Source organism: Opisthocomus hoazin, chromosome 7 (genome assembly GCF_030867145.1).
Source record: "Opisthocomus hoazin isolate bOpiHoa1 chromosome 7, bOpiHoa1.hap1, whole genome shotgun sequence".
NCBI lineage: Eukaryota > Metazoa > Chordata > Aves > Opisthocomiformes > Opisthocomidae > Opisthocomus > Opisthocomus hoazin.
Window position 1 is genome coordinate 43,591,209 of NC_134420.1, and position 14,318 is coordinate 43,605,526.

The following is a 14,318-nucleotide window of genomic DNA, read 5'->3' on the forward strand; positions in this document are numbered from 1 at the left end:
AAAGAGTCTATTAAGAAATTAAAAATATGCAGAGAAATCAACTATCATTACTATTACCTTATTGAAGGCAACATAGTTTGTTGAAATGTTTGTGCAAACACAGGCAACAATCTTTTCAAGTAAATGGGTGCCATTTCTGGATCTCCTTTAGGTTCATTACATTCTTCCTCATCCTTGTTTGCGTCTTTCTTTTTTTTCTCATCTCCTTTGTTAACAGGACACATCCAGTCTCCTGGAAAATATTTTTTCCCCAAAATGTTCAATAGCCAAAACCAACCAACCAAACAAAAAAACCCCCTTCAAATAAATGTAACAGTTTTGTTTACTAAAGAAAAGGTACTGGAACAGGAATACGCATTCCTAAAAATACAAAATTAATACGTGCAAGACCTCTTGAAGAAAATTATTTCATCACAAGTACCACCAAAGACCGCTCATGGGAGAAGATCAAAGTCCTTACAGTGAACTAAATATGAGCACATAACCACCCGTGGCTCCAGCACTACAAAAGCCTCAAACAGGTAAAGTGTGGTTCCCACAAAGAAAGAAAGGATGCTGCAGAAGCTGCCAAGGCTGATATCCTCTGAACTCACAGCAAAATCCCAGTCTAGCCCCATTCCGCAGCTGAAGAACAGAACCACTGGCACTGCTTGTGCCCAGTCAGCAGTTTCTTCTGCAATCCCCATCCCTCAAGAACATCTAAAATATTAAGGTTTTTATATGTATTTTGCACGTTAAGGAAGGTTGGTCAGAAGATACCTTTTTTTTTTTTTTTAAAGTGCATCCTCTTAGAGTAAAATTCTAGTAACTGAATTACTTAACAAATGTAAGCATTTCTACTAGCAAGGGTATGGAATTAAAAAATGCACTCACCTGGAGACTGAAGAATAGCTACTACTTCACTGTGCCCCCTTTCACGAGCTTTGTCTAAAGGAGTTTTCCCATCTTCATCTCTCAAATCAGGGTTTGCACCATGTCGTAAGAGAGTCTGAGAACAAATATTTTTAAATATGAAAAAAACATTAAGATTCTTTCTTCCAAAAGTAGTAAGCGTGTTTTTCATACATCTTTCCTACACTTTTCTCATACTTGTAAGCAAAATTAGAACATTACATGCTTTTTATACCTGTAAATAAATATAAAACTACTAATACAAAACTACTTTTATTCATGCCCTATAACAAAAAATTGTATTTTGATAAACATCGTAAAGAATATGTAAAAATTTGACAACGCACATTAAACATATTGCATCAAAGATATTCTGTACAGAACAAGGCAAAAAGTCAGTACGTAAGGCATTCTAACAGTATCAGTTTAAATCATACCTTTGCTACCTGAGGTCTTCCAAAACATGCTGCATAATGTAATGAGGATGACCTCTGACCTCTGTTAACATCAGCACCCCTTTCACAGAGGAATTCTACCTGTTAAACAAGAAAAAGGAAACTAGTTTTTTAATCTCTTTCTTTACATAAATAACCTAAGTTTTTAAACCTTTGTAAAACTAATTTACCATTTCCTGAGTTCCAAAAGCTGAGGCCCAGTTTAAAAGAGTTTGTCCTACATCATCCATAAAATTTACTTCAAAAGCTGAAAGATACAATTAAACAAAAGAAATAAAGCTCTCAGAATTATAAATTAAACTTCATCAGTGTTCTTTAAATAAGTGGTAGGTCTTCAAAAAAATTAAACATTCTCAATAACTCTAGGGAAGCATTTATGCCCTTAGCTGCTATTAAAAAAAAGTAGCACAGAAATTATTACTAACAAAACCTGTTGTGCATTTAACAAAATAAGTGAACTTGTATATAAAGAATTTCAAGGTACTACCTAAGTATTTGTTACCACACCACAGATTACAAAAATAAAAAGATACTTTATCTCAGTCTCTTTTTCAGATTATTTTTGCATACCTCCTGTGTCAATAGCATCTATTAACGCATCAGTATCCTTACTGCGGATGCAGTCTATCAGCTGCCGATGAGAACGTTCCCCAGAACTATCCAGCCTTCGCAATCCTGGGATTCTGCCTGTAGATCCAGCACTGGATTTTGGCAGGGCTTTTCTCCCTTCGAATAGTAGCACCAAAAGAAGATCTACTAACCGCATGGTATCCAGTACACATCTCTCATCACCCTGCAACGCACTTTCTATAGAATCTGGAAGTTCAGATCTTAGGAGATCCTGGAAATAATTAAAAGTCTGAACAATAAAAAATATACAGGGCTTTAGAAAATACTATCAGAACTGGGTTTCATTTCCAAATGAAATGTTTCCTTTCTCCTCTCTTTATAAATAACCTACACATATATGTGTGTATATGTAAATAAAATCTATAAATCTATATATAAAATAACAACACAAATCTTGCACATATTGAAGTACACAAAATGAAAAACTCTATGAGAACAAAAAGCTGTAGTAAAAGGATTTCTTACATGTGTTACTACTGGAGAGCCTCTACACAGGGTTGACAACAGGCTTACAATAGTTGACACCTGATTACTTAATTTAGAATCTGCAGCTGTAGATGGTGCTCCAGTGCTACTCCGTCCAGGTTTGCAAGCTGAAGATGGTCCTGTTGCTGTCCCACCAGCAGCTGCCATGCGAGATAACAACTCCTCAGTTAATCCGTGCTTAGCTAATGGGGCTGGGTCAACTCCACGCCGTGTGAATCTGTCAGCTAATGAAGCAAAGCATCTCAGAGCTCCATCTGAAACCTAAGAAAGAAGTGCAAGAGAAAGATGAAGAATCTGTTACTTAAGACTAAAAGATGCTAAGGGGACAGTCACAAGAATACAGGACACAGAAGAACCCGATTTCCCCTAGTTCCCTTCAAAGTCCATGCACAGAAGAGACACACTTTTTAAGCCAGAAACTTTGGAGTCGGAACCCAACAGTGCTCTGAACTGCTCACTAAAGGACTCTATTGTTGTAGCATTTTTTTCCTCTCTTTCTCTCTGTTGATGATATGCAGAAATCAAGGAAACTATTTTTCATAAGTCTAAATCTCAACATTGTGAGCATCTCCTTAACTACACAAGCAAAACACCAAACCAATCTAGAAAAACACATTTAATAATCAAATTGCCAAATTAATAGATGCTGGAAGCACAATTTAAAAGCAGTTACAGATATTTTTCTTACAGAAACACAACTATTTATAATCCCCATCAGCAACTGTCCATTCTGACAACACAGTTTGAAAAAACCAAAAACAACCCACAGCTTGGTATTGAAATATGGAGTGCTTAACTTTCTGGTTGTTCTGATGTTAGAAACCATTGAAGCCGCTTTCTAATAATAAAACTCAAAAAAAACCCCAACACCAAAAAAATGCACTATGAGGTTTTACTTCCTAACTTTCACACGTTTACCAAATTTCAAATTTGTTCCTCAAAGAACATTGAAGACAATTTAAAAATTTCTTTGCAGTTTTATCTTCTATATTTACAGAATATAAAATATTTTAATACTTTATAGTTTGGTATTTATAGTTAATATTATGCCAATATTACAATATGTTGTATTCATTTAGTGCTCTCTATTAAAAGAAACTCTATCAAACAAGCCATTAGCTGAGGTACCAACGCAGAACTCCCAAACTATTAAACTGACAGTGAAGTTTGATACTTAAAGTTGTATTTAAAGGTCTATATACTTTTCTCAAATAAAAGAAATTTTTCAGTTGGACCACGCCTAAAAATAGGGAAAAGCAGACTTTACCCTTAGATAACCCAGATTGTCCACTGAGCACCTGACCCAGGGATATGTAAATATTTTTGTGACAATAAAATACAAACTCCCAAATGTAGGTTGGTCACTAAAGAAAAAAAACAAACAACAAAACCCCAAAAACAGTGACACTGTGGAAATAAGGCTTACTGATGATCCTCTTAACAATCCAGCAAAAAATACTGCTGGCCAACTGCCCAGGCAAGGATCCAACTGCTTTTCATGTTGGTGTTGAAAAGAAAGGGAGGTTTTGCCTTTAACATCTCTGTCATCTATACACTAAAAGATTCTCAGTCTTTCAGGTCAGGAGGTTTGCATAAGCATATCAAGATGAGCTGCTTCTGGCACGTTTGCCTTTGTCGATGGGCAGTAGCAAACCAGACTGGTGTTAAGAAATAGTGGAAAAAAACCCCCAAAACCAAAACACAAACCCACAAAACAAAAAACCAGCAATACTTATTCTTTACCAAACTCTAAATTACTACTGTTCTGACTCCCTAAAATGTTATCAACTTCTAGCGCAGCCTGTTTTCAAAATGGTTGTCAGCTATCACATACCAAGGGCTTAAAGACAGTTACTCATCAACACACAGAACAAGATTAGAGTATTAGCCAGACTTCATAAAGTTAAAATCTTAAATCTTCATTAAGTTCGTAAGGACTTGAAAAACAAAGTTTCTCCTGTATAAATGTAAAGTATGTTAAACTTCCGGCACAGTCCCTGCATGCCAAGCATTCTGATTTATCAGTACTCTTTGCAAGGGATTTCTTCTTTAACTTGTAATGGTCACTACGCATGTCCTCTGGCATTTTGCTCCAGATTTTTGACAGCACAATGGATAAACCATTCCGCCAATCTTTATGTAATCTGTATATAGTTTCTAGATTTTTACCAGAACAGCTCTGCCAGAAATACACAAGAAAGGTTCAGTTTATTTAACACACCGCATTAGTGGCATCAGTTTACAGAGCAAGAGTACTGTGGAAGGTATTTGCATTTCTTCTCACAAACTGCAAGTTTAGGAGAAAGCTTAAAAAAAAACCAAACTCATAGATAAGCTGTTCTTGGGGCCACGTTCATCTGGTCTGAAATCTTCCCTCAAGTGATGTTAGTAACTGGCAACCCACAGAAAAAGTGACCAAATCCAACAGCGTAAAAGGAAGAGGGAGAACAACAAAACTTTACAAAGTTACTAGGCAAATCCATAATACGTATAAACACTCATTGTAAACCCTGAGGCTTGTTTCACACAAAACACATTTCTCAAGGATACTGGTACAGATTTACTCACTATTACTTAGGTTACTCCAGTCTCCAGCACACTTATCGTAAAGCTTAACTGCTAAAAGATTAGGTTACTTTGAACTCTCATTCAGATATTCAACAGCCCCAGCAACTGCTTTCTTTCAAACACATTATAAATCGGGAAACAGTTAAAATACTATAGACTTCTGGTCTAAATTTCAGGAGTAGCTTACCTAAGATGATCAGTACATTAATAATGTTACTTAATGTCTAAAAAACATGGTAGCTTGTTCTGAAATGGCCAGTGTGACAGTCCCCTGCCAAGTGGGTCTTTCAAAAAGATCTAAAAATATATAAAAAATTTTAGCTCACAGGCAAAAAGATTTAGTCTCCCAAACACAATGTGCTTAATAAACCATACTGGGATGGTGGTGCAGATGGAGAAAGGAATGAGGACAGAGGCAGGGGAGAAATGGGGACTGAGAATCGTATGGACAAGAAGCCTGGCCAGGGTACAGCAAGAATCTGGCTATAAAACTATTGAAAAGCATTAGTATGACATACACAAAAGGATTCTACTAGTAGGAAAACAATTCCTCTATGATTCATTTTCTAGATTTTACAAGAACTATTTCTTCCGAAGTTAATAAAACTGCAATAAAGAAGTGGTGCTGCATCTACAGCAGTACTATTTAAGGTGGCTTCCAATGTAATATTTTAGCATTTATTGGGAATGTTTTTATTGCTTCTCTTAGTTTAGCAAAAGAAAAACAAACCAAATTGATTTTTGTCTCTTATTTACGCCCATTTTAATAGGGATTGAGGTGCATATACAGAACAATAATTAATTCAGAAAGTATTTCAAAATGCACTGAAAAAAGTTACAGGATGTTTTTCAACAAAGTCTTCAGTGGTTAAATAAGGTCATATTCACTCAACAGTGCTTGGAGTCAAACACTAAGCAGTATTTTTATCCTCTTATCATCAGAACTGTAAAGGAAACTATCATAATATCCAAATGTAACTACTACTGTGTAAACATAATTGTGGAGGCTATATAAAAACACCTAGCCATTCCTTTATTATGCATAATGGAAGTTGAATTCACAGCATATTGAGCCAACTATTAACATTACCTGATGGTCTTCATGTTTTAATAAACTAGACAGTGATTCCACACAGATCTCTAATGAAGAATCCTGAGGCTCCATTTTGCCACAGAGTCTGGATACTACAGCCATAGCTGAATGCAAAGTATCTTTATGAACAAGGTGTCCACTGTCACGAATGAATGTCAGAACACAATTCAACCCTCCAGCTTCAAACACAGCTCCTGACTCACGGGTACAGATTAATTCTAACACCTATAACAAAATGACATTTAATTAGAATGAAGTACACATAAAAAGTCAGTTATTTGTTTATATCCATCTAAGAACTGGTTAAAAAAATGAAACAACAGAACAAAACACCCCTCTCTTCTTCAATACCCAAAACGGTCCAAAGCCTCCGGTAGTCTAGTCATCACAGTTTTCTTCAACAATACAGGAGCGAATACAAGAATATTCCACAACAGCATGGTCCTAATAGCTGTTCATGACAGACAGTTAGATAATAGTATCCTTTCCTGGGAAAATTAAGTCTTGGGATAACACACGAGTGAGTGCTCTGAAACTTTCAAAAGTACTGTTACTCCAGCACTTCAGTGATGTACTTTTGAGTAGAACTAGTAAATAGGAAATACATGCATGAAGTCTGATGCCATGATATTCAAGGATTCAAACTATACACTATCACACGGGCACGAGTTATGCTTTAAACAAGCGATTTTAAGGGTCTTGTAAATTTTTCTGAAAACTTCACAAGGGTGAAGAGGAGCTGCGTCTAGTGCTACTGAAGAGACAGCAGATGATTTCTTTACAGCAGCTAATTTATCTATATCTGGAGCAATTCCTCATTCCCTTTTTAGCATAAAATTAGCCCTTAGCATTCTAGTCATGCAAGGTAAAAAGTAAAACCTTACTCTAATATTTTTTGTTTCTTTCTATACTGTTTTTAAAGGAATCTCAGCTTTGAAGAGCACCAGACTGACAATAAAGATAAGCAGCATCGTTGGCGTGTACACTTTTATCATGCTCTACATTTTTGCTTCATATTTTAATAAAATAAACAGGATTACAATATGAGAAAGCTCTTCAGAAACAGCAAATTTTCCAGCTCCTTCTTAAAACCAGAAGGTTCTTCAGAATACATACCTTCACACACTGCTCAGCCAAATCTCTGCTGGTTCTGTTGTTAAGTTCAACAACTACTAGACGATTACAAAGCGCCTTGATAGCTCCATCCACGCCCACAATCCTACGGGTGCATTCGGCTGATACATCCAGATAATATGTTATGGCACGAGCTGTTACTTCTAACACATTGTCTGGAGCACTTTCATCAAGGAAAATTTTGCACAGTGCTGGTAAAAAAGTTCGAGGAGGGCATCTGCAGGGAAAAAAAACCACAACAAAACATTACTAAGTTGTGCAAGTTTCTCTTCATTAAGTAATTTCATACACTTTCACATCAACAGATTCATGCTTTTCATGCTGACATGATTTGCTCATTTAGCGTTCATTTAGAATGCTAGGATACAGGCATCTCACACACCCCCTAAAATTCCAATCAGTAATCCGAAAAGATGTACTAGGGGAGGAACCCAGCAGAGAAAAATATTCTTGAAATTTTAAAATCATACAAAGAAAAATTTATCCTCTTGGGAAATCATTTTAGGAACTAACCTCACATCACCAAACAGAATGCATTTTTTCTTAACAGCGCTTCAGGGTTCATGAGGATAAATAGCCACTTAACCTTGAAATACTATATTTGATACAAAGAGTAAAGATTGCGGTTTTGCTACGCAACATAACTCTCTGAGTAGTCCTTCTTCCCCATGTTATAAACATTCTCACTTGTCTTTCTATCTTACTTCAGTTTCCTCCTGTCCCCCCTGTTCTTCTTCCCTAACCACACTGAGAACATATTTAATTCATTTAGCTTGCTTCTATTGTATTTTCTCTTCATATCCATGCCTCAGTAGCCTTTGGCTCTTCTTTTTATTGTTAGCCTCATTTCTATATGCAAGGACAGTCCAGAACATCCCCGTAACTTCATAGCAAAATAAGCAAGCTGCTACAGTTCTTATTCTATCCCTCTGACATAATAGGATACAAACCAAAATGGATGGTCATAATAATGCTTTTCACTATTATGGCAGTTGTGGTTAAGACTGATTTGGATCAAAAGTTCTAAGACATGGAGCTATACTTTAAGATAATTCATCTTCCAATAGCACACTTACTTAGCAATAAATAACTTAATATAATGATTGTTCACTGCAGTGGTAGTAGACTTCCAAAGTGGTGGTGGCCTCACCTCTAGATGCAGGAGATCAGAACTAAGTCTACAGGAGATAAATACTGCAATTTTTAATTAAGCTACAGTTTTGGTCTGCAAAAGAAGGCCTAAAACTTTTCTAAATCCAAAGATAAAAACCAAAAACAGCTGCATGCTTTTTGGTCTGGAAGACAAGTGAAGTACTCATTGAAGTACACTCTGAAGAATGATTGACCCAGATGTCATTCGGTACCCCGTCTGGTACACACAGTGACTCATACAAAGGCACCAAATCCTAGGACAGCAAAATCCTAATAGTTTCCTTGAAGATCTGGTCATGCTTTATGAAGTAATTAAATAATAATGTCTGACAAACAAATATATTATCCAATGATCCTTAATGACACAAATTAATAACTGAAGCTTCGATAAAGCTAAATCATATATTTAATACTTTTCTTAACCTATTCAACCTATACCGTTTGCTGTTCTTCAGAAATCTGCTACTTAACTCCACATCTTCCTGAAGAAGAGTTTACACGGTAACTTAGCATTTGAAAGACATTATCCACTAGAAAAAAAAAGTCTGAAATTTGTACTCATTATTAGATGACCACCATACAACGACATAAGAAGCATTTCAGTACATAAAACTTAAAGCAGACAGTGCTACCTGTTCCAGTGTTTTGGTGCTGGATCTTTTACACTGCATTTTGTGCAACACTAGACAGACCACTAAACTATTGCTATGAACGGTATTCTTCAAACATTATATTGCCAGGAAAAAAAATACTAATAAACACGAATCCTAAAAGAACCAACCTAAACCAAAACCATACGTTTAACCAAGTGGAAGGTAAGCAGCTCCACTGTCTCCATTTTAATACTAGCAAGTAGTAATAAACCATTTTTCTTAGAGTTCCAAAGACAGCAGCAGAAAAAAACCCTCTAGATTTTTGCAGGGAGTTAAAAGCAATACTTAGCAAATATGACATTTACATTTTTTCTGATTTAACATTTTAACATTTTATAAAAAGACAAAACACAAATGGAACTTGGCTGTATTTTTTAAAAACAGAAATTTAAAAATTTGGAAGAAATCCTTTCATGTCCTTAAAACACCTGCCTATGAGAGCCAATTACCCAGCAGATACAACAAAAATACAAAGTTACTAAGAGCCTATTATTTACATTGAATTCTTTGCCAGCACACAAATGCCAGTGCACTGTATCAGCAACACTCTTCGTATAAATGCACAGCTCACTGGAAAAAACTTCAGGGTTTGAGTTTTTTCAAATTGACTTTTTGTCAGAACCTCTAGCTATATTAGTCAGAAACCACACTTGTTCAATTAGGAGGCAAATAACTACCTCCACTTGCTGTCAGGACATGTGTTTTCTGACTTAGAGGAATGATTTCCAGTCCTCCGATAAGGAAGCCAAATTGTATTGTAAGGTTTCAGGAAGAAACCGTAGACTTGTCATACACTTAACCTGTGGGAATTACTTCATTCTCAAAATAAAAAGCTAAACAGACTTCAATTAATTTTGTAGACTACTGGTACTGCATGCTGAATTTGTATAAAAGCACCAATAGTAAGTACTTCACTTGTTCTGAAAAAATAAATTATTTATCCTTTCTGAAAATAGCTACTGATCTAATTTTAACAAGAGCTTTCACAGAAAATTCTTTCAAGCTACTTCAATCTCTGAGCTCTATGTACTTGATGTTTGTTTCTCTTTACAGTTTGGTTAGGCTGGTGAAACACTGGCACAGGTTGCCCAGAGAGGTAGTGGAGGCCCCATCCCTACAAACATCCAAGGCCAGGTTGGACGGGGCTCTGAGCAACCTGGTCTAGTTGAAGATATCCCTGCTCACTGCACGGGGGCTGGGCTAGACGACCTCTGAAGGTCCCTTCCAACCCAAAGTATTCTATGATTCTATGATTCTGTTTTAGGGTTTTCGTTTTGTTTTGGGTTTGGTGATTTTTTTGTTTGTTTGTTTGTTTTGTTGATATTGTTAGTAACGAGGAAGTTGAGAGCTAGACTACACCATGTAGAAGAGGCACCAGAAATATTTTATAAAGATTTATTAAGGGCAATAATGAAGACTGAAGAGAAAAAAGGAGGGGAAAAAAGCAACACTGAAGCTTTAATTTAAGTGTTCTTTCCCCCTCCTTTTTCCTGCAGAAAATGAAGAAGCAAGACACACGAAATCATAGGCTTGAAAACAAAACAGAACAAAACACACTGGCTTTGTGGCATGAAGTTTTACGCACCATCCAGTCCAGCACACGCTAATTTACTGCAGACTAAACATTTGTGATGCATATTACCTTTAATATTTTTTTCTTTTTAAAAGTTCATTGTATTTTAAAGCAGACGTCATTAAATAATTTTAAACAGTTGCCTGTTACTGAACAATGAAAAAAGTCTAGCCTTCTCACTGAATGGTCTGGACCAACTATAAACTAATCTAACAAATTCTATAATCAATATGTAACAGAAAAACACATAGTAAAAAAGGTGAAAATGAGGATGGCTTATGAAGAAGCATCAGTCATATCACGATGCATATAAAGACAATATAAAGCTTGATACACATTTAATCATAGAATAGAATCATAGAATCTTGAACGTTGGAAAAGACCTCTAAGATCATCAAGTCCAACCATCAACCCATCACCACCATACCTGTTAAACCATATCCTGAAGTGCCACATCTACTCGTTTTTTGAACACCTCCAGGGACGGGGACTCCACTTCCCTGGGCAGCCTGTGCCAATGTCTGACCACTCTTTCAGTAAAGAAATTGTTCCTAACATCCAATCTAAACCTCCCCTGGTGCAACTTGAGGCCATTGCCTCTCGTCCTATCGCTAGTTACCTGGGAGAAGAGACCGACACCTGCCTCACTACAACCTCCTTGCAGGTAGTTGTAGAGAGCAAGAAGGTCTCCCCTCAGCCTCCTCTTCTCCAGACTAAACAGCCCCTGTTCCTTCAGCCGCTCCTCGTAAGACTTACTCTCTAGACCCTCCACCAGCCTCGCTGCCCTTCTCTGGACACACTCCAGCAACTCAATGTCTGTCTTGTAGTGAGGGGCCCAAAACTGAACACAGTACTCAAGGTGCAGCCTCACCAGTGCCAAAAACAGGAGCACAATCACCTCCCTGCTCCTGCTGGCCACACTATTCCTGATCCAAACCAGGATGCCATTGGCCTTCTTGGCCACCTGGGCACACTGCTGGCTCATGTTCAGCTGGCTGTCAGCCACCACTCCCAGGTCCTCTTCCTCCATGCAGCTTTCCAGCCACTCTTCCCCAAGCCTGTAGCGTTGCATGGGGTTGTTGTGACCCAAGTGCAGGACCCAGCACTTGGCCTTGTTGAACCTCATACAGTTGGCCTCAGCCCATCGATCCAGTTTGTCCAGATTGCTCTGCAGAGCCTTCCTACTCTCAAGCAGATGGACACTCCTGCCCAGCTTGGTGTCATCTGCAAACTTACTGAGGGAGCACTTAATCCCCTCATCCAGATCATTGATAAAGATGTTAAACAAGACTGGCCCCAAAACTCAGCCCTGGGGAACACCACTGATGACTCGCAACCAACTGGATTTAACTCCATTCACCACAACTCTCTGGGCCCGGCCATTCATCGAGTTCAGAAGTAACAGAAGCGTAAACCTCATTTTTCTCAGACATTGTTATCAGGAACAAGGCAAAAAATTAAACCAAATTTTTGCATTAGTCTCCAAAACAGCAAATGAGAACTGCTCTTTATTATTTTAGCAGACAATATGTACAGTTGTGTCATCATCTTCCCCTCACGTCTCAACTCAAACAATGTGGTTCAAGTTCTACATAGTGCAGTAATATAAATCAAGTTATTATCCTGGAAGTCATACTAGACAATAAAATGTGTTCAGAAGTCTGAAGTATTTCTGAGGAAAGCAAAACAGACAGACCTGGATTCTATCAGCCCTGAGTCTCTGCCAGCGAGACTTTCAAAAAGTATTTTTATTATTGTTTTATGAACACTGCCTTAACAATCTATTATATATGGCTACTACTTTTTCAAAGAGGTCACAGCTGGCAAGAGATCCAGCTTGTTTTTTCAAGCCCCAAAATATGATAACAACACTGACATTGACTTTGTTTTCAAAGTCAAGTCATCACTTATGTTCTCAGATTCAAAAGACACATTTGGCCAATGCAGTCCACAATCTACCCATTTGCCTAGACAGGACCTCTACACTTTCTTGTCCACTGCTCTGCAATATTATTTCAAGCCAACACATTGCTGTACTTTGTTCTAAGCATCACAGTTCTTTACTATTTTGAATTTGTAATTATACCAGCAGAAAAAAACATGTTCACTATGCCAGCCAAGCATACAAGGTTCATCACTACTCATATATAACAGCTTTTCTGGTCAGCTATAGACTTTTTATAATTTTATGAAAATATAATTACCAAGTTATATTTGTATGCATTTCTGAAACACCTCTTCAAGAAGCCATGCCCAAGCCTCTTCAGATAGTGTTTCACCCAATGGGTGTTAAGAGTTTGAGACAAGACAAAAGACATAGTAGTATCTGTAAATTATTTAATTTAAGCAGTATTCCAATTGTGCAGAATGTGATGAATAAGACGGTAAATCTCTGTGCTGAACTAAGCAAAACTATCCAGTAGCAGGAGCTTCTTGTGGACAAACTAATTGACTGGCCTTCATTAATACCACATACTTAAGCAGGCAGGCAGGCAGACACGCACACATGCATACCCCGCAAGTTTAAAACACTGTCTTCTTCCCACCTTAACTTCTTGCAATCTTGTGCTCACTGGACGCAGTAGATCAAGACTGAGGCTCATCCACGACCAGCTCTGAACTTTTCACTGCATTGTCTTCTCCTATCCAGAAAAGTTCCTAATAATGTTTAGCACCTCCTTCCCCTACCCACTGCCTGTGACACACAAGTCATACTATTTGTCACACTGTAGCATCTGAGGCTTCTTGTCAAGATAAGGATCTCCCTGCACTACCAGAGCAAAACAACAGATTCCATCCTAGAAAACCTGAAGTATAATTGTACAATACAACAGATACAGACAAGAGAATGCAAACTAATCATCCCACATTATTACATCTTATCTTGATTTCTCAGCAGTTTTGACAACTGCTATTTACTGTTCTGCATATTGCATCATTACATTGGGTTTCCTTCTTCCACTTCCTCACAGCTTTTTAAAGCATGTTACTACCAGTTTACTGTCAGTTAACCCACCATCAGTATTTTCTGCTATTTTAATAGAGAGGTTCTAGGGAAGATAATTTTTTTATTCTGGCTTCTCCAAAAGATATCAAAGGAACGAATTGCCCTGCTGTTGTTATGCCCACAATTGCTACTTAAATTGCTGCTCTGACTGTGCGTGCAAAATGACTGCATAAGAGTGATGCTTTACTTTGCTTTACTCTGCGCAATAATATGCAGAACAAGAGAAACATGTACAACCTGCAAGCAAAGTGCTACTCTTACTGAAGGTCACAAAAAAACTTTGACCTTGGTCACGTAATAATTAGAGCTACATCCTTTGCGAAAATATTTGGTCCAGGCATTGGAAGACTTGGTAGAATCAAGAACAGCAGCTGAATAAAGGGAGAGAAAATTTACTACACAACTAGATAAACCACATGGACTGATGGAGTTTTAAACAGAGGGATTAACACATGAAACATCCTCAATAGAAAGCAAAAAAACCAAACTTCAATATTCTATAGCAAAACATCACTGTATTTATTTCATGGTGAAAACCACAAACTAGCACTCCAGTAGACAGAGAATGGTTAGTCACACAGGAACTCTTAAAAGATGCACACAAACGTCATACAGATAAAGTCAGATTCTTTTCGCCTGCTGAAGTCCCACTTGAACAGTCCCTGAAGTTCTGCTA

At 37.4% G+C, this 14,318-nt stretch overlaps 1 protein-coding gene across 11 annotated transcripts in view; it reads right to left on the bottom strand.

Annotated features, from left to right (window-relative positions):
- HECTD1 (HECT domain E3 ubiquitin protein ligase 1) overlaps positions 1–14,318 on the bottom strand; it is a 65,848-nt gene that overhangs the window by 37,579 nt on the left and 13,951 nt on the right. For 6 of the 11 annotated variants that reach the window (XM_075425138.1, XM_075425134.1, XM_075425136.1 and 3 more), the window contains exons 3-10: positions 7,240–7,474; positions 6,121–6,348; positions 2,442–2,723; positions 1,917–2,205; positions 1,517–1,593; positions 1,329–1,427; positions 874–988; positions 58–232 (exon numbers count right to left, since the gene is read on the bottom strand). In XM_075425138.1, coding sequence (XP_075281253.1) covers positions 58–232; positions 874–988; positions 1,329–1,427; positions 1,517–1,593; positions 1,917–2,205; positions 2,442–2,723; positions 6,121–6,348; positions 7,240–7,474 — 1,500 coding nt within the window. The remainder of the gene's footprint in view (positions 1–57; positions 233–873; positions 989–1,328; positions 1,428–1,516; positions 1,594–1,916; positions 2,206–2,441; positions 2,724–6,120; positions 6,349–7,239; positions 7,475–14,318) is intronic. The other 5 variants (XM_075425142.1, XM_075425139.1, XM_075425141.1 and 2 more) reach the window with 1 other exon arrangement.